We start from the raw sequence: 25040 nt of genomic DNA, 5'->3' as shown, positions 1-25040 counted from the left end.
AACGTTAAAAAATGAATGTATTAAAATTCAATTGAAAGACGATCTCTCATATATTTTTTTCAAGAGATAAAAAAACATTCATATAATACAGACAGGCATATAACAATAATAATTTCAATCAACACTATTCATACATGAGACTCCACACACATTTCTACCACTCCCATAATACCCATAATCTAATCCAGATTGTGCTACTTTTTATTCAGTAAAACCTATACAGCCAAATCTGTTTGCTTCGTTTTTAAGGGTTTTATGATGCTTGCGACACATTTAGGTAATTTCAGCGCCATGAAAATGGAAGAAAATTATATATTAAAAAAAATTCAAGATTTACAATTAAAAGCATACGAGAGAAAATAAGACAAAAGGGAAAGGTTCAAATAGGGAACAGAAATAGATTCCAAGAACACACTTCAGTGTGAGATCATCTAAAAGTAAAAGATTCGTCCAGACACAAGCACGGTCCCCATATTAAAGGAATACACTCAAATGTTTACAATTCATGATGCTAACATTCAAAACAAAATAAAATAACAGTACATAACAGATAAATGATTTACAATTTTTTTTAAAATATCATCTCCCCAAACTACAACTATATATTTTTACTTTATCTCCCAGCCGAGGATTTTGGCGAGGTTCAAAATAAAACCAAGTTTCAAGACAAAGACAGAAAGCATGTTGAAAAACAGATATAGGAGGAGAGAATTCACAGTAAGCAACCTCAGCTTAGTGTACAGAATAATGAGTTGCAGTTAAAAAGTTAATGTATCACATACACAATTTTTCTTCTACTTTTCTACTTCTTCTTCTTCTATTTCTATCTCATATTATGTAATGGTCATTTGCGCTGAAATTGGATTGCTAAGGAGGTAAACACCCGTGATTTAGTATTTAAATGATTATCAGTCTCCTATACATATCTTGATTCAAACACTGTTGAGGGAATAATATTGTTCCCAGTATAATCTACCCTTCAAACAAGAAATGGGGCTTTCAAAAGATGAGTAATTACAGTAAATGAGACATTCAAATGAAATGAAAACGTCTGGCGATAAAATTTGAACAGATGACATGACTCTCCATGGCGAATCCCTTGTGTCCTCTCAAATCGATGCTTTCTCAATAATTCTTTTCTATGAGATGAAAAAAACAAACATACCAGAAACCATTATTTAATCAAACACTTATTTTAACTCGCTAAGAAAATAACATACACACAGCTACACATATACATACACTCTATCTAATAAAAAAATTAGCAAAGCAAAAGGGGCACTCCAAGAAAAAAAACGAAACCAAATAAAAAACTTTATTTATGACAAACTTTATGAGAAAAGAATTATATGCTTTAAAAAAAAAAGAAGACAAAATGACATGTCATGTCTATTTGGTTTTCAATTTTTTTATTTTCCTTCCAGAGTTTATGTCGGCTTCTGACTCTCCACGATGAAATTGATATTCTGATATCATTAAATGTCCTAATAGGGCTGGTAGAGTACTTGTTTCACAAGCAACTGAACCATTATTGACCCCTCAACCAAGTTATATCTGACCCTACCATCCACCAAGCAGTGAGTGGGTAGCTGGGTCTGTTGTCTGGCAGAGGTTCTATTTAAAGGGTAACAAGCAACACTGGCTCCACCGGCCTTATGGCTCTAGAGAACTACATAAAACTTAGTTCTCTACAAATGGAATATGTCCCAAGTGTTGACACACATATTACAAGGATGCCCTTTACTAAAATTTTTAAAAAACCTGAAAATTTTCTTGTAAAGAGTATATTATATGAAAATACAAAGCTTCTCTCCATCAAATGATATCACCCTTAAATCATATAAAAGGATACATATCTATCCATTTTCCCCGTAACCAGTTCCATTAAATAACCAATACTTTCATCTTTAAAAAAGACAGACTCACCAAGACTGACCAAGATCAGCTGGAAGATTTTTTTCTAAAACAGTTTTTCGGCTTTAGCTGGATAATGGGCATCCTTGATAATAGTTGTATATATATAATTCTGCTCACCTTTAAGAATGGCATTGAATGTGTAGCATGAAGTCCAAGGCTTCGAAGGATTACTAAAGGAGTGGAAGCTGTGCCATACAAGCGCTGAAGACCATCAGTTGCAAACATTACAGGGACATTTTTACGCTGTCTATCTGTTTCATACTGCAGAAGATGTGTCAATGAACCTAAAGAACAACAAAACATAAATGACGACCATTGCAAACTCTATTTGCCATGAATCATTGTTTCTAACAAATTAACTTTTTAAATATATTTTGATATATGTCAACTTTTTTCAGGCTCTTCTGTCCAATCATTGGTTTTCACTAATACCAGAGATGATTTATAAAAAGACAATCTACTCTAGTTTTTCCCCTCTTTATGGAGTGATGTAAATTTTTAGTTACATCCCCTGGATTCCGCAAGGCAGTCGTGTTATTTTCTACAGGAATGGTTTACCTCATATAGTAGTTTTTGCCAGTCAATATTGATTTTCAGATGTGAAATTGTGCATTAATGATAACGATGTGGTGGTAGTGTTTGTTGTAGTGGTGGTGGTGATTGTGCTGGTAGTGATATGATGATGATGTGGTGTGGGGTGGTGATTGTGGTAGTGGTAGTAGCGATGATGATATGGCACTGGTGGAGTAGTAGTAGTAGTAGTAGTAGTAGTAGTACTAGTAGTAGTAGTAGTAGTATTAGTAGTAGTAGTAGTGGTGGTGAAGGGTGTAGTTGTGATGATGATGTGGTGTTGGCTGTAGTAGTGGTAATTGAAGTAGTGATGATGATGCAGTGGTGGCTGTAGTAGTGGCAGTTGTGATGATGAGGTGACGATGGTTGTAGTAGTAGTAGTTGCAATGATGATGTGGTGGTGGTAGTGGTAGAAGTGATGATGATATAGTGGTGGTGGTAGTGGTAGCAGTGATGATGATGTGGTGGGTTATGGAAGTTGTGATGATGATAATGTGATGGTGGTAGTGGTAGCTGTAGTAGTGATAATGATGTGGTGATGGTGGTTGTAGTTGAGGTGGTGGTGGTGGTTGTAGTAGAGGTGGTAGTGATGATGATGTGGTGGTTGTGGTGGTGTTGGTTGTAGTATTGATGATGAAGATGTGGTGGTAGTGGTTGTAGTAGTTGTGGTTTTGATGATGATGTGGAATGGTGGTGGTTGTAGTTGTGGTAGCAGTTATGCTGAAGATGCTGCATGCAGTGCTGCTGTTACTGATGATGATGTGGTGGTGGTTGATCGCAACAAATTTTCAACCTCAAAAGGGGGCAAATTCATGGAATCAATCAAACAAAATCTCATGATTAGATTTCCTCATGTGAAATCATGACACGTTGAAGAATCGAGAGTGGGCGGGGTTTAAGTTTAATACTACATTAGTGTGTCACCACCCTATTAGAGACAAAAGAGGGCAGGGCTTTGCAGTTCGGGTTTGTGCGGTCATCTGTGTCAATTAGACATGAGTGGGCTGGGCGTGGTTTAGACAACAGGTAGACAATGACAGTTGTGAGGAGAGACTGAGCGATGATATCCTTTGTTTTGTGATTGACAACTGTGCATTGTGACCACCGGGTTTGTGAGAGCTCTCATCAGGGCTAATCTCTTGGACTCTTACAAATGTTGAGAACACAAAATGTGAAAGTGAATCCAATCTTAAGATGTTGGCTTGCCTCAAAGCTGCTTTTGCTTGTCAAAATCTGTACAGGGCTGTCATATATTTTTTATTCCAATCAAATTGTTCATGGACTCAGAACAATGTTTACAACAACTGGTTTGAGTTTACCATATTTGTATAAAATGTTGCAATAGTGGACAGGAAACTTAACTTTGGATAATTGCAACTTCTATTAATCACAACATTTTCGCTGATCCCAGGTGGACTGTAATAGATTCAGCCAAAAGTGTCAGCAATCATTTCCCTGTGTTCTGTCCAAAGATGAAGATGTTTCATGCAGGTTTGACAAAGCCACAAATGTTTTTCAAACCTGACCTCCAATGGGGAATGTATGTTTTAATGAAACTTTTCTAAACTAAGCACTTTTCAACAAAATGTAAAAAATTTGAAAAGAATTGTTTCAATAAGAGTTTCTGTATCCAAACTGTCTAAAGTGCTTTGAAGTTATAGATGGAATCAATTTTTGATTTGAGCAGCTCGTTTTAATGTTATTGCTCTCCAAAAATGGGTAAAAATGAAAAATTAGCTGGCCGGACTGAGACCATCGTCACAGGTAAATACCGGCTTAAGGAAGGAAATAACGCTTTTTTACGATACAGCCAAATAAAGTTGGAGTTTTTTCAATACTCGGGCGGGCAAAGGATATATTTCGGTCACTTATCGTAGAATTCTTTCCCAATGTTAAGAATGGAATATAGTTAATTAAAATTTTAATAAAGTGATTGTATTCAAAACAATGAGAGAAACCACTTCAAGTATCGATTCAATGCAAGTACTCCCACCTCATTGTCATACTCGCTAATCTGAAGGTTGACACACAACCCCCGTGCTAAAAATGATGGTGTCTGTTTTTGATGGGATTGGTGGATGAAGCAAATTTGAACTTTAGATAAAATCATCGCAATGTCAGATAAATCGCCTGATACATGCAAACCATCTTCATGTCACTTGTAAACACCATGCAAAATTCAATGGTTTCAGAGCCTTAGTGAAATAAAAAATATAATTTGCCAAATAAATAATGAGATGAAATAAACAATAAAAGTGTAAAACAAAACAAATAGCACACACACAAACACACACATGGGCAAAGAAATCCCAATAAATTTTATATATTTACCTGGATCAGCTCCATTTTTAGCAGCCTGTCTCAAAATTGATGTGAGACATTCAACATCACCAAAACCTAAATTGACACCTTGACCAGCGAGAGGATGGATACGATGAGCAGCATCTCTGAAAAGACATTGTCATCACACCCATTAATCACAATCATTTACACCCTCTTGATCTTTTTTTAAAGAGTACACTGCATGCAATGGAAAAAAATAAACAAAATACTGTAAATAGGTAACATTTGATTTTTAAAAAGGCAGGAATTGTAAGACCAAACCTCGGTATTTTTCTGTTACATCTAATCTACAATGAACCTGGTTCATACAATTATCCAGTGCAATTTGCACACCAAAGATAGCAACCCAAATAGTTTTTTCAAGAGTGAGAAAAACAAAAAACCCAGCAAGATTAGATGCACCCTTGAAATTATACCAAGATCCACTAAAATTCTGAAAGATGTGAAGTAAAGAGCACAAAAAACATTGTGTTTTCCCCAATTTATATACCGCAATCAAGTTATTTCTCTTACCCAATAAGCACAACTCTTGGTTTGACATACTGAGTGGAATGTACAAGGGACAATGGAAAAGACGCTACTGAACCTTCCACAACATCAATCACAGTTGGAGGAAGTTGGCGAGCTTGTTCTGCAAATCAATGATGATAAAGCCATAAATAACACTACAATCACTTCATCATCGATTCCTTGTACAAAGTCATGTCAATGCTACTGGGTGAATGGTGTGGATATATTCTTCTTTTCAAAAGTAAAGTAAATTTTCAATACAAACTGCATTTAATATGAATCCTTTATTAAGCTAACACAAATCTCACAAGGAAAAAAATAATTTTAAAAAAATAAACACACACACACACACACACTAATATATATATTATTATATAATATAATATATATATATTATATATATATATTATATATATATATATATATATATATATATATATTATATATTATATTATATATGAATGCAAATTGTCACTCACATTTTTTGTGGCCGAGACGATTCGTTTCGGCCACAAAAAATGTGAGTGACAATTTGCATTCTATATTAGCTCTAACCATCATTATCGAGCACTTTCGTACCTACGAGTACCCACCAACACTCATAATATATATATATATATATATATATATATATATATATATATATATATATATATATATATTATATATATATATATATATATATATATATATGATTATAAAAATAAAAACCATGAAATAATAGTGCTCAACTTTATGATAAAAGGAGCTATTTATAAAATATTTCAAATATATAATGATGATCAACCTCTACAATATTGTTTCGAGCATTTGTTCTAATCAGAAAGTGAAAGTAGATTGTTGTGTTTATTTCCGTTGGCATTGCACGTTTTCGTCTTCGCAGTTATGGTTGTTCATAATTATATAAAAGGTTTTTGTTTCTATGTCTGCATGAAGATGTAAGTTTATTTCTTCTGTTCAGTGTTGCCAGGTTCAGTATTGTGATGATGTAGAATTTTTCTTCCAAGCAGAGGTTGCAAATCTTAGATAGGGGGAGTACAACTGTGCTCTGGAGATGGTTTTCCATGTAATGCTGTGTTGTATGTTTTTTTCTTTGAGGTTCCAAATGTGTTCGCTTAGTGTACTGCCGTTTTATTAAAGAACACAGTATGTACTATTTGGTTAACACTGCATATACTGTGTTTTTAAAAACAACAGCAGTGTAGTAGAATGTTGTTTGTATATGTTTTTGAAGGAAGATTTATGCAGGTTTTTATCTGGTTTTGAATGAACACTGTGAGGCCTATGTATATTTCTTGTTTTGATGTGTCTGAGGTGTAACTGTCAAAAAAGTAAGATGCCAACCGAAATAAACACAACAATCTACATTCACTTCCTGATGAGAGTGAATGCTCGAAACAATATTGTAGAGGTTGATCATAATTATACTTGAAATAATTGATTTATATATGACATAGTGTGGACAAGTCGATCAACCCTTAAAGTTGACAATTGCTCGCTATGATAAAACAATAATTTGATAACTAGAAACAAAAACATTCCAAAATCGTTTCTGTGATAGTGATTTAAACGCAATTCACTTACATAATGTTTCCAATATCCTTTTGGCACAGCCTGATAGGCACATTTGTAGCTTAAAATTCCATGTTTTCACCATGCTCAGTGTTGTGTGCTAATAATAGCATCATGTCTCCTGTTTTTTGTTGTTGTTTTTTTTTTGTTTGCTACAAAATTGTCACTATGAGGTGTGAAGTTGACTAGTATCAATGTCAATCCTTTCAATACCTTGTTAGCAAAATCATTTCTGTCCTTGTCATGTCCCCTGTCATGTCCCCTGTTTGTTTTGTTTATTTTTTTCTAATAAAAACATTTTAATGGAGAAGACGAGCTACAAAATTGACACTCACGTGGTGTGAAGTTGACTAGTACCGATCTCAATCCTTTCAATACCTTGTTAGCAAAATCATTTTTGTCCCTGTCATGCCACTGAACAACAAACATATAAAAAAATTTAAAATTTCAAAAAAAACAAAAAGAAAATAAATCTAGTTTTCAAATGTACTGAAAAAAAGTGACCAAATATTCCAAATTTATGACATAGTAATTGCAAAGACCAATATATATAATAAATGTTATAATATATGTCGATAGATGAGTTGTTTTTAAACTCTGCCTTTATCAAAAGCTTTTCCTGAGATAGAGACAAATATGCATAAAATCAAGACTTTGGTGAATTAAATATATCTGCAACAATTAGGGGGAAAAAGCAAAACAAGAAAGAAAAAAAAAACAAAATAAACAAAACAATATATATATATATATATATATATATATATATATATATATATATATATATATATATATATATCTATATATATATTTATATAATGCTTACATTAAAAACTGCATTCCTCAGAAAATTTAACATCACACTATAATAATAATAATAATAATAATAATAATAATAATAATAATAATACTTTATTGCATCCCAAAAAGGAAATTGCTTGTACAGACGTGTTATAATTTACACAATAAGATAAAAATACAATGGAAATAGGATATATATATATATTTTTTTTAAAAGGAGCAGCTCTATAACCAGAGCTGCACTTTATAATATGAATAATTTCAACACTGTATTATAGTTAAAAATTCACTATAAATTGAAAATTGAAAAGATTGCAAAACAAATAAATTAATAAATTAATATTTATATTTTTTTAAAGTAAAAATGAGAAATTATTATATAAAATGATTATTGCTTGTTGTTATAAAGCCTAATACTGGACGGCAGAAAAGATTTTCGGTGTCTCTCTGTTTTCGTTGAAATAGAGAAAGGGCGACCACTTCTTTCTGACATAATAATTGATGGTCTTAGTGGATGATACTGGTCATTTAATATTTTAGTTATTTTATTTATACAAAATTTCTCGTATAAAAGATCTACATCGTCAACATCATTTATATAGCGTTTAATGGATTTTTTAATATTTGAATTTATTTTGTTCCTTTCCACTGCTAAGCAATTGCCTCCCCAAGCTGTTATACAAAATGACAAAACACTTTCAATTACTGCTCTATAAAATAATGTGCAGAGGGTTTTATCTATTCTAAACTGAGAGAGTTTTGATAAAAAAATATGTACGTCTGCACATCTTATGCTTAATTATTTTCAAGTGTTCATCCCACTTGAGCCTGTCATCAATCGTTACACCAAGGTATTTGTAGCGAGGAACTCGCTGGACGAATCGGTCCTTTAATTTTAACGGTTCTATCGGTTCCTTCACTCTCCTAAAGTCAATCACTAGCTCCTTTGTCTTGCTTATGTTAAGCTCTAGGTGGTGGGCATCACACCAAGACACAAATCTATCAATTTCTTGCCTATAAGCCACTTCGTTGCCATTTGTTATGAGGCCTTGAAGAGCGGTGTCATCTGCAAACTTTATTAAAGGTACACTCAGGTTTTGACTTCTACAGTCATTCGTGTATATTGTGAATAATACAGGGGACAATACACAACCTTGAGGAGCACCAGTATTTGTAGTTATACAGGAAGATTTGTTTTGTCCTAATTGAACATATTGTGCTCTCTCCGTAAGAAATTCGAGCACCCAAGCAATTATATACTTGTTTAAATTCAGACTAGTCAATTTTTGAACAACCAACTGAGGTTGCATTGTATTGAACGCTGAAGAAAAATCCGCAAAAAGCAATCTGCAATAGCTCCTAGCGTGATCTAGATGCCTGTAGATGTTGTTTGTAAACAGCAAAATGGCATCCTCTACGCCACGTCCTGGTTTGTAAGCAAATTGATGACTATCACTCAATGGCATAAACTGATTCCTAATTTTAACAAGAACAAGTTTTTCTAAAGATTTCATGACTATTGAAGTCAGTGCAACAGGTCTGAGATCATTCATAGTTTCAAGTTTTTCTTTTTTTGGAACAGGAATAATTTTTGAAGTTTTCCAAATTTCAGGGATCGAAACGCATTGGAGCGACCAGTTAAAAATATGTGTATAAATGGGGGAAAGCTGATGGGCACATTCTTTTAATAATTTTCCTTTCAATCCATCCGGCCCAGCAGCCTTCCTCTCGTTTAGTTTCGAAAATACGAATCTCGTTTCTTCTTCACTGACCTCAATAGTCATTTCATCTTCCAAAGCCCTGTCTAATTTATGTTTTTCATTTTCAATATCAAATTTGTTTGCTGTGTCGAAACGTGAATAAAATTTATTTAGAGTTTCAATTTCGATGTCTTCTGATATAATCGTGGGCTTTGGATTATAGTTAACAGCAGTTTTAAGCCCCCGCCACGTGTCCCGTATATCCCCAGAGGAAAATCATTTTTCAATTTTATTTTTGTACTTGTCTCTACAACTAGATATTACTCTCTTTATCTCTTTTTGTTTTGTTTTCAGATCTTTTTTGTTTCCACTAGTAAAGAGAGTTTTCTTTTGGTTCAATAAAAGTTTTAGATCTTTTGTTATCCAAGGCTTGTTGTTAGGATAATATTTTATTTCTTTTTTACAAGACACTAGCTGTTCACAGAATTTTAAATACTCACTCACACAGTCATTCAGCTCATCCACACTATCACATGATTCGATAAAAACATTCCAGTCAGTGCATTCAAAACAACCACGCAAATCTTCACACACACTTCCGTTCCAGATCTGTACACTTTTCTTTACTGGTTTTACACGTTTAAAAACAGGGCGGTAGGTGGGGAGTAGCAAGAGCATGCAGTGGTCAGATAAACCTAATGGGGCACGGGTAAACATTTATAACTATTTTTAATATTACACAGGAATAAATCTAATGTTTTTTTGTCCCTTGTCTCGCAGTCCACGTATTGATGAAGTCCCGATGAAATCAAAGACAGACATAAATTTGGAAGTCCCACGCATTCATCTATACGTGTAATCATGATGACTGCAAACACAATTGATCCTTACTTTGCACTTTCATTTCACATATTTCTATTCTATATATCACTATTTCTGTTCATGCTCAATTTCATGAATCTTTGGACACACTATGCTCATTTTCGCACTGATCTTTCCCAATGAACTAACAAAATACCATAATTATTTCCTCCATTATTAATGCTGACAAAGCATAAGTCCTCCTCTACCATCTCTCTGGATTCTGCATACCATTTTAGTGTTTTTTATTGCCTCTATTATTGATTGGCAAAGGCTATTGAGCCCAAAATATTCCTCCATTTTAAGTATTTTGTTCTAGTTTGAAACTGTTATATATTTACTTTTATTTAATAAGAAAAATCCTGTGTCCAATTCACTGCGCATTGAAGAAATGAAGACGTCAGGGAAGAGAAACATTTAGCAGTCCAAAAGAACCTCTCTTATCAATTGTCAAAAAGAAGAAGCTCTAGTGGTTTGGTCATGTTACCCGACATGATGGGCTGAAAAAGGCCATACAATAAGACATGGAAGGAGAGGCCTGCTAAAGAAAATATGGATAATAGTAAATGAGGTTACTCGAGTATGGACAACTTACTAGTGCATCATTAACAGCATCAACAAAGCTTTCGTTTGACAATTCTTTTAGATGGCTGGCAATTTCCCTTGTAGTCGTCCAAACCATGGATGAGTGTGACTCATTTATCTGAAATTGGTATAATCAAATCTTTTGTAACTACTTTTTATTTTGAAAAAAAAATGTCAGTATTAAAAAGAAACAATGTAACTTTGTCAACTGAACAGGCACAATCAGATATATAAATGAGGGAATAGCCAGCATTTCTTTCTCTGAAAATACAAATCAAAATAAAATCAAGCCATTTCATCACATTTTGAAAAATTCTGAAGTCACTGAAACAAAACACTCTTCAACAAAGTCCCTATTAAGAGGGTGTAAAAAATCTGCAGTAAGGCGATGGTCAAAGTGGTATCTATTATGGATAGTTCCAAGTGCGGAAAAAAAAATGAAGAAAGAAAATCAGCAGTAAGAGGAATTGATTTCAAGCTGCACCAGTAAGAAGGTAAATGATGGAATGGACAAAACATGTAAATCTAGCTGACAAACAACTGAGAAAAACTAAGACAAAGAGGACAAGCTCAACATATATCAGAAGTAGATTCAAGAAAAATATATCTTGTGTCTGAAAGCACTTAAGTCTTACACTGTTGCTGTCACAGGATCCCAGTCAAAAGGGATACAGTCAAATGCTTTAAAAATGTATAAACTATTAAAAACCCAACACTATTCTAAGAAAGAAAAACTTAACACTATCATAAGAAAGAAATGTAATCCCTCAGAAAAAGATAATTCCATGTGTATTGTTTCCCTCTCAGAAAAAGACTCAAGGCATGACCCAAACAGTCCCACTCCAGAACAAGGACGCAACGCCAGAAAGAAGAGAAATTAGAGCAGTGAACTGATGAAGGCGACTAGCCCACACACACACAAAATCACCCCTAATGGATCTAATTTAAAAATAGCACACACACAAAAAAAAAAAAATACAAAAGGAGAAATCCACTTACAATAATTCAGATAATGTTTGATACACTGCACACTAATTATAAAAAAAAGTACTCACTGGTAAGATAGCTATAGGACCAGTTGGTAAAAACCTTTGCCATGCTGTGTTGTTGACAGTTGTCTGATAATTAAAAGAGCAAAATTGTTATATATATACAGTAGAATTACTTTAAACTGAAATTTTGGGGACCTTCTAAACCATTTCGGTTTAAAGACATTTTGGTTTAAAGCAAGTTCCCGTTTTGCAATGTTTTTCAATGGTAGTAACTTTTTAAGGAATTTGCACATTTAACGGTATCATGGGTTTCCCGTTAAAGGGAGTTGTTGAATAAATGCCGTCTTCGTAACCATTATTATTATATTTTTTTTTTGTGTTTTAAAAATATTTTTGGGGGTTTTCGTTTTCAATTCAAAATTGTTGAAAGAGTTGGGTTCGGGATGCCGTGTAATTTACATATCTCCGTCTTGATCAACTTTTTTTTCATCGACTTTACATAGTATTTTGATTTTAAACTCAAACGTATAAGCACAGTGCTTTCTTTTAGACATCTTTTAGTAAAATGCAAAGCTAAAATAAGATCGAAAGTTCTTGTGCGATAATTGATAATGAATGACGCACAGCTACTCAGAGGTGGAGTGAAATGGAAATGAAAAGGAGTGTCAATGCTAACCTGTCCACTACACATCTCTCTTTTGTTGAAAAGCCATTAGGTTCAAAGGCCTAATTTCATAGAACCCCCCCCCCCCCCCTCACACACACACACACTTAAACAAAGTGGAAATGAAATGGCATGTCAATTGTAAGTTGTCTACCCCCCCCCCCCTTCCTTATTCTCGTGTTTAAAATCCAGTCAGTTCCAAAGCATCAACACACGAGCGAGAACATCTCGCTTGCGTGATTCTACACGCCAACTCCTCCTCTTTCCTCATTTTTCGCCTGCCAGTCACCCGCTGTCTTCCTTTTCCAGTCTGTGCGATTGTGGTGTTGGCCGAGCCCAAGTGCAGTGTTTGCCCCCCCCCCCCCCCCCCCCCCCCCGCACCTCACCCATCACCCTCATCTTATACGTACGCTCTGTTTAATATCGCCGGGCATAATTACGTGTGGCCACCTTCCCCATTTTTTGAAGAAAAATTGAGAGAGAATAAAGGAAGGTGGTCTCAAATTGTTTCGGTTTAAAGAAAGTCCTTCTTAGAAGTATTTCGGTTCATCGTAAGAATTAGTACAAAGATAATGAAGAAACTAGTACAATTTATTAAATTCTTTGCGGTTTAAGGTATTTTTCGGTTTAGCTTCTTTCGGTTTAAAGTAATTTTACTGTATATATATATATATATGATGTTTCGTACCATATTTGTATCAAACACGATTATATATATATTATTAAAAATAATACACTCAAAAATGTTATTAAATACTTATGAACATCCAAAAGGCACATTTGCAGGGTTTAACATTTCTTAATGTGCTTCACTATGTACCATTTTTATTATTCCAGCAGGCCAATGGGAGCCATATTTCCATTTCCAAGATGCTCACCAGCTCTGCCTGCCAAACCAATCAAAACAACATGCAAACTATAAATAACCTTAAACGTTTAGAGGGAATTTATTGAGAACTAATCATGTCTCTGGCCGTCTAAAATTAATGTCCAAGGACAATCAATTTCACTCATTCAATAATCAGGTACTCCTTCACATCTGAGTCAATTGAGGTAATGTGTGCAAAGTGACCCACTTCTTTTTCTTCTTCCTTTTTAACTTGTAACTTCAATTTTGAAGACTCCACAGACCACAGTATTGCCCTTTCATTGGAAATTTGAGACTATTCCACTGCCTCAAAGTTGATGGTATGAACGAATACAAGCGGGCATCTACTCTTGAGTGGTGAACCATTCACTTGGATGGCTTCCTCTTATTTTGTTAAATATCACTGAGAGGTAATTTCACTAAGTCGTTCAGGCCTTTGCAAAATAATGTCACTTTGTTGCGCTTTCTTCTCTCTTATAACACAGAGGAACAATCTTAGGGCCACATTTTTCTGATCATTATCATTCATCCAGTTACTAATAAACTCAACATCACTCCACTTTGCCACAATAAGAGACAATGAACCAATGAGAATCCAATGTCATATCAACAGAACACACTTTAATGTTCTCAAACCCATTAATCATAATCATAACTAAATTTAAAAGATTATAGGTGAATTGAAATCAAAACCTTTCACAAAGCAGTATACTGACCAGACATGCACAGATAGCTACCATCTTGAGTCTTCCGACATGTGTACTATTTCATGACATTAAAATGAGACTTCTGACCTACCTTTTGAAACAATTAAGAAATGTGTCATATGTAGACACTAAAATCAAGCAAGCTTTAAAAAAATACATACATCCCCAAGTTTCAAAGTTGCAACGACTCCCTCTTGTCGATAGTCTCTGCCAACAGTCTTAAAACCAGCAGTCTTTCTCACAGCTGAATTCATCCCATCAGCTCCAATCTATACCATAAAACATTTAAAAATAAAGATTGAAGTTAATGCGATCATCTTCTAAAATAATTTTCATGAGCACCAAAATCTGTCAAGGGAAGTTAAGATTGATTTGAAATCATATAAAAGGAAAAGCTTATATCATTTATCATTAAAATTGTCAATGAATTTTTCAAATTTGTACCTAAATGCATTTCCTAAATAAATTATGTATTATGAAAAAGACATTAAAAACTGATGAACTCTCTATTTAACCCTTAAGCGCCACAGGGGCCACGCCAAATACATATAAATTCTCCACATGCAGGGAAGATAACTGACAGAAAATATACCCCAGTTCAGAAAAAAACAACTCATTTATTTAATTAGGTATCTTGATGAAATAAAAACTGAAAAAAAGCTGATTAATTGTTCTTTCCATTGATATATCATATATATTGATTAAAAAATATTAATAAATGAAAAAAATATTATCAAAGTCAAAATTTTGAAATGTTCACATTGTTTTTATTTGTTTTTGCGTTATTGTGTCAATTTGAAGATCTTATCATGAAATTTTATGAAGCAATGTTCATCGCACAAGTGTGTCGAGCATTTTGAACATCTAAACACTGTCTCTGTGTATCTTCCAGACTCAGTACGGTTGTTTTCCTCACATCATACAAAACACTATTTTTTTCCGCCATGGAAGCCGCACATGCTTGTACTTTTCAGGATCATGGCAGGATATTCCTGCAACTGTTGGTTGTTCCTGTTGTGTTCTTTGCCTTGTGGGTTCTGGAGATAGGAAAGATCTAGCTAACTCCAAGTGGAAATCAAACATTTAACCCTTAAGCGCCACAGGGGCCACGCCAAATACATATAAATTCTCCACATGCAGGGAAGATAACTGACAGAAAATATACCCCAGTTCAGAAAAAAACAACTCATTTATTTAATTAGGTATCTTGATGAAATAAAAACTGAAAAAAACCTGATTAATTGTTCTTTCCATTGATATATCATATATATTGATTAAAAAATATTAATAAATGAAAAAAATATTATCAAAGTCAAAATTTTGAAATGTTCACATTGTTTTATTTGTTTTTGCGTTATTGTGTCAATTTGAAGATCTTATCATGAAATTTTATGAAGCAATGTTCATCGCACAAGTGTGTCGAGCATTTTGAACATCTAAACACTGTCTCTGTGTATCTTCCAGACTCAGTACGGTTGTTTTCCTCACATCATACAAAACACTATTTTTTCCGCCATGGAAGCCGCACATGCTTGTACTTTTCAGGATCATGGCAGGATATTCCTGCAACTGTTGGTTGTTCCTGTTGTGTTCTTTGCCTTGTGGGTTCTGGAGATAGGAAAGATCTAGCTAACTCCAAGTGGAAATCAAATTGTGACATTAGTTTGACGCCATCCAGGCAGGGTATCTCTTTGTACACAAAATAAACCTTCCATAAAGCAACTTCCACCAAATACCAAAAACAGCACCTCCACCAAATGTGGCTCTTTCTACCAATGTTGTAGTATGACCTTAGTTGATCATTAACATCAACTCCTCCCATATGTGGATTATAAGTAGCCACAATAGAAGGAATCTCCTTCTGAACAACACCAGATTTCGTGCGTCTTTGTATATTATCAAATCCTGGAGAGCTGTTGGTTGAAAGGATGGCTACCTGTCTTTTGTCCTTCCACACACATGCAAGAAGGTTATTACACTGTCAAAACTTGGCAAGAAAAGGTTCTTTAGGTCAACAGGCCAGAACTTTCTGCTGGTTCGGATGGTCCCACATGCACAGGTGTCCCATCCGTAGAGGTCGTGCGCAAATTCCAACGATGAAAAGAATTTTTCATAATAGAAATGGTGAAATCTAGCCATAAATGGTTCACTGAGACCAAACAACGTGATGTCCAAGGCCTTTGTTCGTAACAACATTCCTGTCCTTTCCTGTGTAAAAGGAGAAGTTACACAGATAGCCATTAGAAGTGTGGCTGCAACACCACACCTTAGGGATAGGTTGTTTTGTTTGAAATATATCCTCCCGGGAATGGGATCATAGCTTTATCCAATGACAAAGCTGCAACTGGGTAGTAGTAGTTTTTTGGAGCAGTAAGAACCAGGTCTATCATGGGATGCATCTTGTGAAGGGGGTCATATCCAGGTTGTCCATGGGGGTGGCAGATGTGCTGTCAACGAGGTGACGATACCTGCAAACTTCTTCATATCTTCTCTTTGGCATTGCATCAGAAACAGCTGGCACATGAAGCAATGGATCTGATGACCAGTAGTTTCTATAGTATGGCAAGTTATGTATGCCAAACATCATGTTGACATGAAGAAATAAACGTATATCATTTGGTTTGATTGGTCGCAAAGATGGTGGCATGTTTTTTTGATGCAGGTACAAGTACAGTTGTTCAGCACAAAGCTGACAAAAGCAAGAAGGCAGGAATAGTTCAATAAAAAAGAAACTCAAAAGGTTTGCTTCCATAAGTAAGATTGCAACCAACTAACACTTGTCCTTTACGGTGTGTAAAAATGCCTGTTTCAATGTCTCTAAATTCTTCAGTCCAAAGAAACCTGCCACTATCACCAGCGTTGCTGGGCACTTCGTCATCATTAATTTCGTTTTTAGACACATTTTCACTTTCATTTCTTTCATAGTTAACTTCTACATCACTTTCATAACCACAGTCTACTTCACCATCAACACAACTCTGCGAATTGTCCACCGAAACTGCTTCATTCATCAAATTGTTGAGAAAGTTGAAAGCCATTGTTGACAATTTTCACTTGTTTTCAAAAAATCACACTTCAAACCCAAAAGAACGAAATAAGCATCTTTCTTGCTACTTTCAATTTTCGTAATCGGAGAGTAGAGATATACAGGCTGGATTAAATTAATTCGGTATTTACAAAGGGGTTCAGTACACTTTATGAAGAGGGCAAAGGCAGGCGATAGTGGTGAATATAGTAGAGAGCAATGTGGGTCACTGGTGACTTTAAGGGTAAATATCTGCATAAGCTAATAAAATTATGGTTGTAATATTAATGAGTGTGGTCGAACACTTTCAAGATTTATTTTCAAAATGATGTATCAATTATACATTACTGAAAGCATAAAACCCCCCCAAAAAAAACAAACAATCACAATGAGATATGATTGTAAAAAATGAATATGATAATATCAAAATTGTAGTTACCAGAAGTTTAGTCTTTAGCACAGTTTGATCTGACAATGTCAGTTTCACATAAGGAAGCTTGGTTTCATCTGAAATATCACTGCCAGGTATGATGATATGATCTGCTTTTGTATTGTAACGGACCTCAACACGACTTCCAATGGCTTTCAATGCTTGCATTATGCCAGCCAGTGTCACATCATTTTCCACCATGTAAGCCAGACTGTCTGTCATGCGTTCATTACTGAATGTTATCATGGATTCTGAACAAGATTCCCAAACCTAAAATACCAAAACAAAAAGAAAACAAATGAAACGAAAAAATGTATACATACAATTTGGAAAACCTTGCCATTATAACAATGTTATTTAACAAATAAGCTGACGTCAAATCTTTAAAAAAAGAATCTGGTTTGGCAAAGAAAGTCAAGATTTTTCTTCAATTCTCAATGGTCGAAATTAGTCTTTTTAAAATGTTATATATACAACAATAATCAATAACCACTAAAAGAACAAACAGACATACAATCACCATAAGGCACTGAAGGTAGTCATGTTGATGATTTTTGTACAACATTCATGGATTATTCCAAACACATTTTTAAAATTTTTCTATGCGTTGGCAAATACTCATTGAGTTTAACACTAAAACACATCGCCTAAAGTAATCAGGGTCAAGGGTTGAAAGTGGAGATACCTTGCTACGACATAATCCAAGTGGAGTTGTCTGATATTAACTTGAGTTCATAACTAAATAACCAACTCCATGAGAAACAATGATTGTATGAGGCATCCAAAAGTTAAAAAGTTATCTAAAAACTTACTTGCATTCGTAATATGGGATGACATCTCATGGATTCAATTTCCTTCCATGCTCCAAAACCTGACGAGGGAAATAACAATTTAATTTTTTATTTTTTCAGACTTCTATAATCCTGAAAGAGTAAGTCTTTCTTTTCTTTTCTGAAATATGTGCTGTAAATTCCTAAATATATATACAGCCTATGAACAATTTTTACTACATAATTAATACATGTTTTTTGTTAGGAGTCTTCAAAACATTTGGAGGAATATAATATTAAAATATAAAGCAAAAGAAAAAAAAATCTATTGGGCAAAAAACAAAAACCTAATTGCATCCGTGACCTCTTGGAACTACGACAAAATATTTCCTCGAAGCATCATGAATCTATGAGAAATGTGCTATATAAATATATTAATCAGATATTTTTTTAAAATAGTGCTGATGGTGACAAAATGTGAAAAAGGAGAAAAATTTTGAATGATTGCCTTTAAGTCCCATTTTTACTGCCCTCACCCACACTTTAAGAGCAATTGAGATTATCAACTACTATCGATACTCTAACTTCTCAAGAGTGGGAAACTGTACCTATTTGTACCACCACACACCAAGTCTCTCACTGCCAGTACATTTGATTGGGGGGAAATGTAATCTTTCAAAATTGCGGATTTCCATGGATCCGAGGAAAACCATTAGCACTGAAAGAAAAAAAAAGAAAAAGAAAAAAAAAAAAGAAAGAAAATCCACTAATTCTTACTTTCAAGGAGTCTCACAGTTGCAGGGTTAAGGGCACACATTCTATTACTATGCTGTTGAGGTGGAGTGAAGTGTTTTCTTTCAGAACCAGATTCGAGAAGAATGATCCTTTTGCCCTCAAGAACTTTGCAGTTTCCTAGAGAAATAGATATCATAAAGTTTGCAAATAATAATGGATCTGGGAGTTTTGGGATTGTCTCTGGTCAACCACTGAATTTATGTAAATTCTTTTTCCGGAAAGGATGGATGAAAATCAGCGGTTATCATAAGTTTTAAACAGACATATATATTTCCTTAAAATGGTCATGTGACATCATCAAAATCACTTAAGAATTTAAGGAAAGCTCAATTTCAGAACTGATCTCGTCAATAAGAAATGGCTGAAGACAAAAAGGCCATATCTGATTTAATGAGCAAAAGTTTTGAAATAAGTATTTTTAAAACAGAAGGGAAAGTTGAAAAATTAGATCATTTTCAAATACAAGAAATTTTATTGTAAAATGATTTCTCTTTTAAGTGAATAATTCAAAGTTTGCCGAATCATTGACTATATAATTTGACAAGACTTATCCTTTAGGTACCTATATAGATTGCTTTATTTTTCTTTATTAAAATATGAACTTTGCTGGGGTCTGATTTTAATATCTGCCATCATCTTCCACTAGGTAATAATGCTTCTCAGTCTCTCATCTATTGCCTCTAAAGGTAATTTGTTTACATCATAGCTGTGGATCTGCAATTGCAACAGCCCGGTTATGACAATTGCTATGTTTTGTCATAGTATGATTTACTGTAGAGTTATGATTTTTACTTTTGATTAATAACTTACAAGAAACAAAGTAAAGAGGAGAGAGCTAGAGAAAGTTAAGACGGAGGGAGTTTCAGACAGTTGTGAGTTGGAAAGAAAGGGAGAGAAGAGAAAGAGATAGATAGATGTTTCTCTAAAAGACACAGTCTCTCATTTAGGCCAATTTTGATATCAATAAATCTCCAATTTATAACATAAAAATATTTTTGCAACCCCCCCCCCCCTCCCCCCACTCAATTTCTTGTATTTCAAAAACTTACATGCTGCTGCTTTCTGATTCTTCAAAACAGTTGTTTCTAAGAAAAATAAATTATGGCCTTTTTAACTCAATAAATCTGGTCTCATCAGCCATTTCTTGCTTACAAGTAATAAGGTCAGTTATAAAATTAAGCTATCTTGACATTGATGACTCAGTTCCATTATTTGTTTGTTATGGTCAATAATATATTGATGGTTATCGTTGACTTTATGATCAAGGTGATAAATAAATGGAAAAATAAAGAGTGTGCGAGAGAGAGAGAGAGAGAGAGAGAGAGAGAGAGAGAGAGAGAGAGAGAGAGAGAGAGAGAGAGAGAGAGAGAGAGAGAGAGAGAGATACATATACTAGGTAACCTGATTACAGCCCACAAACAGGTGCCGATAAGCCATTGGAAAAGTGAAACGCTAGTTTGGGTAAAAATTTGAATAACACAATTTCACATAATCACTGTTGCATCAATTTTCGCAGTATCTGAACGGATTTGGTATTATTTTAAAGCTTCTTCAATGTAGGCCTGTTCTGTAAAAAGTTAGTTTGATAAAGAAATTAGATTAATTTAAAACTTTTGTCATTATTTTCAAAATTAAGAGTGCAAAAACTGTAATAAGTCACAAAATAAAAGACACCTCATCTAGATAGTTCATTTATCCATGCTAAGACTGAATTTCATTGAGATTTAAAGGTTCACAGGATGTTTAATTTTGGCCACAGGTGACCAACCCTCTTCTCCATGCTAACGTCCCGTTTCAACCAGTAGTCAGCTTATCGAAAGGCTGTCCTGTTAGGAATTCCCAGTCACAGATTTTGAGCTTTTTGCAAAGGTAAAGTTTGAGTAGTTAAATCATCATAACTTTGGAACCGTTTATCCTACATCAAAAGGTGAGGTATCATATTAAATGTTTCGAAATGGCCTATTTATCTACATGAAGACTGGAACCACTGCTTATAACAGTTAAAAGACAGAAAAATCATGGTTTGGACATGACAGCTTGTACAAGAAAGTTCTGGCACGGCACAGTGGAAGGTCAACAGAGAAGTGGAAGACAAAGGAAAATGGGTTTTATGGACAGTATTGGCGTTGTACAAGTTGATGAGAAGGCCAATGACCGAGATGGGGCAATGGTTGAAGGCTGCATCCCTTGCCACAATCCAGCCCCCCCCCCCCCCCCTCCCAACACATCCCGTCATGTGAACGAGTGAGTGAATTTAATGTAAATATAAATTATTCATCTTTAATACCTACACATAGAGAGAGAAAGAAAGAGAGGGTGGTGTGTGAGAGAGAGAGAGAGAGAGAGAGAGAGAGAGAGAGAGAGAGAGAGAGAGAGAGAGAGAGAGAGAGAAAGAGAGAGGGAGAGAAAACAGGACGGGTAGGTGAGGAGAGGATGTAGATATTGTTTACCAAGTGAGCAAGTCATGACAGCTCCAACCATCCCCCACCAGAAATCTGGTAAGGCATAACAGCTTGTACAAGACAGTTCTGGCAAGGCACAGTGGAAGGTCAACAGAGAAGAGAAAGATTAAGGGAAATGGGGCCGGATAACACCAAGGACATGAATGGACAGTATTGACGTTGTACGAGTTGATAGAGAAGGCCAATGACTGAGATGTGTGGCACTGGATTGTGAAGAAGGCTGCACCCCTCACACCTGTGAGACAGAGAGAGAGAGAGAGAGAAAGAGAGAGAGAGAGAGAGAGAGAGAGAGAGAGAGAGAGAGAGAGAGAGAGAGAGAGAGAGAGAACAGGACGGGTAGGTGAGGAGAGGACGTAGATAGTGTTTACCAAGTGAGCAAGTCATGGCAGTTCCAACCACAGACTAGGAGGCAGACCGGGCAACAGCCAATTTTTAGTGGCTAATCGTCCCTGGTTAAAGAAAATGGTGGCGCTCAACCTCTCGTGTTCAGATTCTTTATGGGAGAGTAGATGATATAAGCCGACCCTTTGATGTCTGCAGTCGCCTTTTCGTTTTCTACGGTCACTTATGGCTAAACAGCCGTCAACAATGGACTGAACCATCGTTGAAAGACGCTCATGGCATAGTTGCGTCACAATTACCCCGTTGCTGAATATATTATCCAGGCACGGTTGATAGGTAAAAACGCCAAATTATGTTCTAGTTACATTTGAAACAAACAAAGTATATCACTGATCTCGTCTCACTGTGATATAAAGAAAGATATAAAAATCAAGAAAATCGGCAGATAAATAAAAAAGTTGCTAAAAAAAACTAAAATAAACAAAAGCAATTTTTAAAATCAAATTTATTCGTAAAACAGTTGGTTTTCAACCGATTTTTCTGAAATAAGGACCAATGTTCTTCTTTTTTCAAGCTGATTTCAACAATGTGACTTTCAAATTCCTCAGAATTATAGTTTTTACTTTTAGATTTTAGCTTTTAGGACTACTCAAAAAGATGTTATATTCCTTGCGTAACAATAGCGTAATACATCGACGGTGAGATTCACAATTCTACACGAATGGACGGTGGCGGCATATCAAAGAGGTGTACCAAATTTATTTACCAACTACTTTTCTTAGTGCTATAATTACAAAGTAATAATTTCGCGTCAGAAAAAATAACTCTCAAGTTCCTATCTCTTTATTACAATAAAATTGATACCACGAATGACAAAATCGCCCCACAAATAAGGGAGTTATAAATTATTCATAATATTATTTTTAAGTTATTAATATAAACCCGATCATTGGAGCCAAGTCTAAATGTACAAGTAAAAGTGTAGTTTAATATGTCTAATTTGGTTTATCATCATAAACCTGGCCTTTTTTTTTCTATTTTCCGTCCACAAATCAAGGTTTAGCGAGCTCAGTCAAAGACATTCATTAGAGATTAAATCGCACAGCGTCCCTGGTTTCATATCCAAGAAAATGGCGGCACTCGACCTCTCACTAGCCACTTTTGATGACGTTTTCCTACCTGTTGTCCCCTCTAGTCCTGTATTCTCTATGGCTCCAACCATCCCCCCACCAGAAATCTGGCAAGACATGACAGCTTGTACAAGACAGTTCTGGCAAGGTACAGTGGAAAGTCAACAGAGAAGAGGAAGGGATATGGGGCCAGATAACACCAAGGACATGAATGGACAGTATTGACGTTGTATGGGTTGATAGAGAAGGCCAATGACCGAGATGCGTGGCACGGATTGTGAAGGAGTCTGCACCTTCGCCGCAGTGGAAGAACAACAGAGAAGAGGAAGACTAAGGGAAATTGGGCCAGATGAGATCAAGGACATGAATGGACAGTATTGATGTTGTACGAGTTGATAGAGATTGATAGAGAAGGCCAATGATGGTCGAGATGCATGGCACCCCTCGCCTCAAATCCCCCCCCCCCCCCAACCAGCGGTCAAGTGACTGAGTGAGTGAATTTAAGGGAGGCCTTCCGAAAGCTCCTCCATCCCCAGTATTCTTGTTCTCGTAGGGGGTTTGGGAGGGGGGAAACTTTCTTTTATAGGAAGTGTCAATTGCCAAGGAGTGAGTCCTTGGTAATTGACGGTTCATCAACTGCCAAGGAGTCAAATTGGAACTCTTCAGCTGCATGTGGTGATGTCAGTCGAACCTCAATTTGCGCGCATACGAATCTCGAATCCCGTCACTTTCTTCCATTCCTTGTCAATCGTTGTGGAAATGATCAAGTCAACACTTGTTGGCATGTGTTTTTAATTTTTGTCTTTTCACAAATTTCAAGATGAGTTAAAATAATATCAAAACAAAAATTACTGTTAATTTCGGATTCAGCGGGGGAAAAAACCCCAGAAGGACGAAGTGGCAAATCCTGCCAAGTCCTATCTAGATTAAATAGAAAAGTAAGATTTCCTTTATTTTAAATTTAAAGGAAATATACTGCACTTCGTCTTAATAAGGAACTATTAACATAAAACTTTTGTGCAACAAGATCAATCTGTGGTAGTTAATAGTAAATAGTTGACGATCTACCAACTGGCAAGGTCCGTGACAAAAAGAAGAAATATGAGAGAGAGAGAGAGAGAGAGAGAGAGAGAGAGAGAGAGAGAGAGAGAGAGAGAGAGAGAGAGAGAGAGAGGAGGAAATGACAGAGAAATACACGCACAGAGGAAAAAATGGCAGAGAGGGAAAAGAGATAATGACAGTAAGAGTGTGAGATTAAAAAAAAAAAGAGAGAAAATGACAAAGTAAGAAGAGTAAAAGAGAGTATTATTAGATAATTAATATAAATATTAATAACATCACTCTGTGGCAATACATCACTTCGTGACACTAAAGAAGTACTCCGTGGCAGTTAAAAGTACACATGCGTAGTTGATGGACTGACACGGTCCTTGGCAATTGACGATTTGACAATTGTCAAGGTCCTTGGCAATTGACGATTTGACAATTGTCAAGGTCCTTGGCAATAATTGACGCTACCTTTTTATAATGTTCTTGAATTGTAGGCTATGACGACCAGACTACCTAGAGAGAGAGAAAGCGGGAGAGTGAAGGGGGATAAAGAGAGAGAGAGTTGGAGAGAGAGAAGGAAAGAGAGAGAGAGAGAGAGTGAGAGAGAGAGAGAGAGAGAGAGAGAGAGAGAGAGAGAGAGAGAGAGAGAGAGTGAGTGAAGTGAATGAGAGAACAGGACAGTCAGGTAAGGTGAGGAGGACGTAGAGTTTACCAAGTGAGCAGGCCATAGCAGCTCCAACCATCCCCCCACCAGAAATGACAATGTCTGCGTATTCTTCATCTCGTTTCGCTTCACTATTTGATGAGTATGAAAACGAATTTATTAAATAATTCCCTCTCGCAACAAGTATCCTTGAAAACTTCTTGACTATCAATCGGTACGCCATTTCCTTTGTTTTGGGTTACTTTCACTTTTGATTTCGATATTCTCTCCGATCTTTTTACATTT

At 35.4% G+C, this 25040-nt stretch overlaps 1 protein-coding gene across 1 annotated transcript; it reads right to left on the bottom strand.

The window, feature by feature from the left end:
* On the bottom strand, positions 1-25004 carry LOC144960486 (ubiquinone biosynthesis monooxygenase COQ6, mitochondrial-like). The gene is made up of 12 exons (XM_078893641.1): positions 24804-25004; positions 19090-19224; positions 18355-18413; positions 17552-17812; positions 14249-14356; positions 11912-11974; positions 10867-10974; positions 7248-7326; positions 5344-5461; positions 4819-4934; positions 2035-2201; positions 1-1139 (listed from the first exon to the last, which is right to left on the bottom strand). The coding sequence occupies exons 1-12, from the start codon at positions 24976-24978 to the stop codon at positions 1110-1112; spliced, it is 1419 nt and encodes a 472-aa protein (XP_078749767.1). The 5' UTR covers positions 24979-25004; the 3' UTR covers positions 1-1109.
* Between the last annotated feature and the right edge of the window lie 36 nt (positions 25005-25040).

The sequence above is a fragment of the Berghia stephanieae genome, chromosome 1 (assembly GCF_034508935.2).
Source record: "Berghia stephanieae isolate SIO BIC M18660-M18661 chromosome 1, UCSD_Bste_1.3, whole genome shotgun sequence".
Taxonomy (NCBI): domain Eukaryota; kingdom Metazoa; phylum Mollusca; class Gastropoda; order Nudibranchia; family Aeolidiidae; genus Berghia; species Berghia stephanieae.
Note: the sequence above shows the minus strand (reverse complement) of the source record. Positions and strands in the feature narration are given on the sequence as shown.

Coding starts and splice junctions, on each gene's coding strand:
- LOC144960486 (XM_078893641.1), bottom strand. CDS start 24,978: ATGGCGTACCGATTGATAGTCAAGAAGTTTTCAAGGATACTTGTTGCG. Junction 7,327..10,866: donor ATGCTGTTAATGATGCACTA/GTAAGTTGTCCA, acceptor TTTGTTGTTCAG/TGGCATGACAGGGACAAAAA. Junction 4,935..5,343: donor CCAAGAGTTGTGCTTATTGG/GTAAGAGAAATA, acceptor ATGTCTTTTCAG/AGATGCTGCTCATCGTATCC.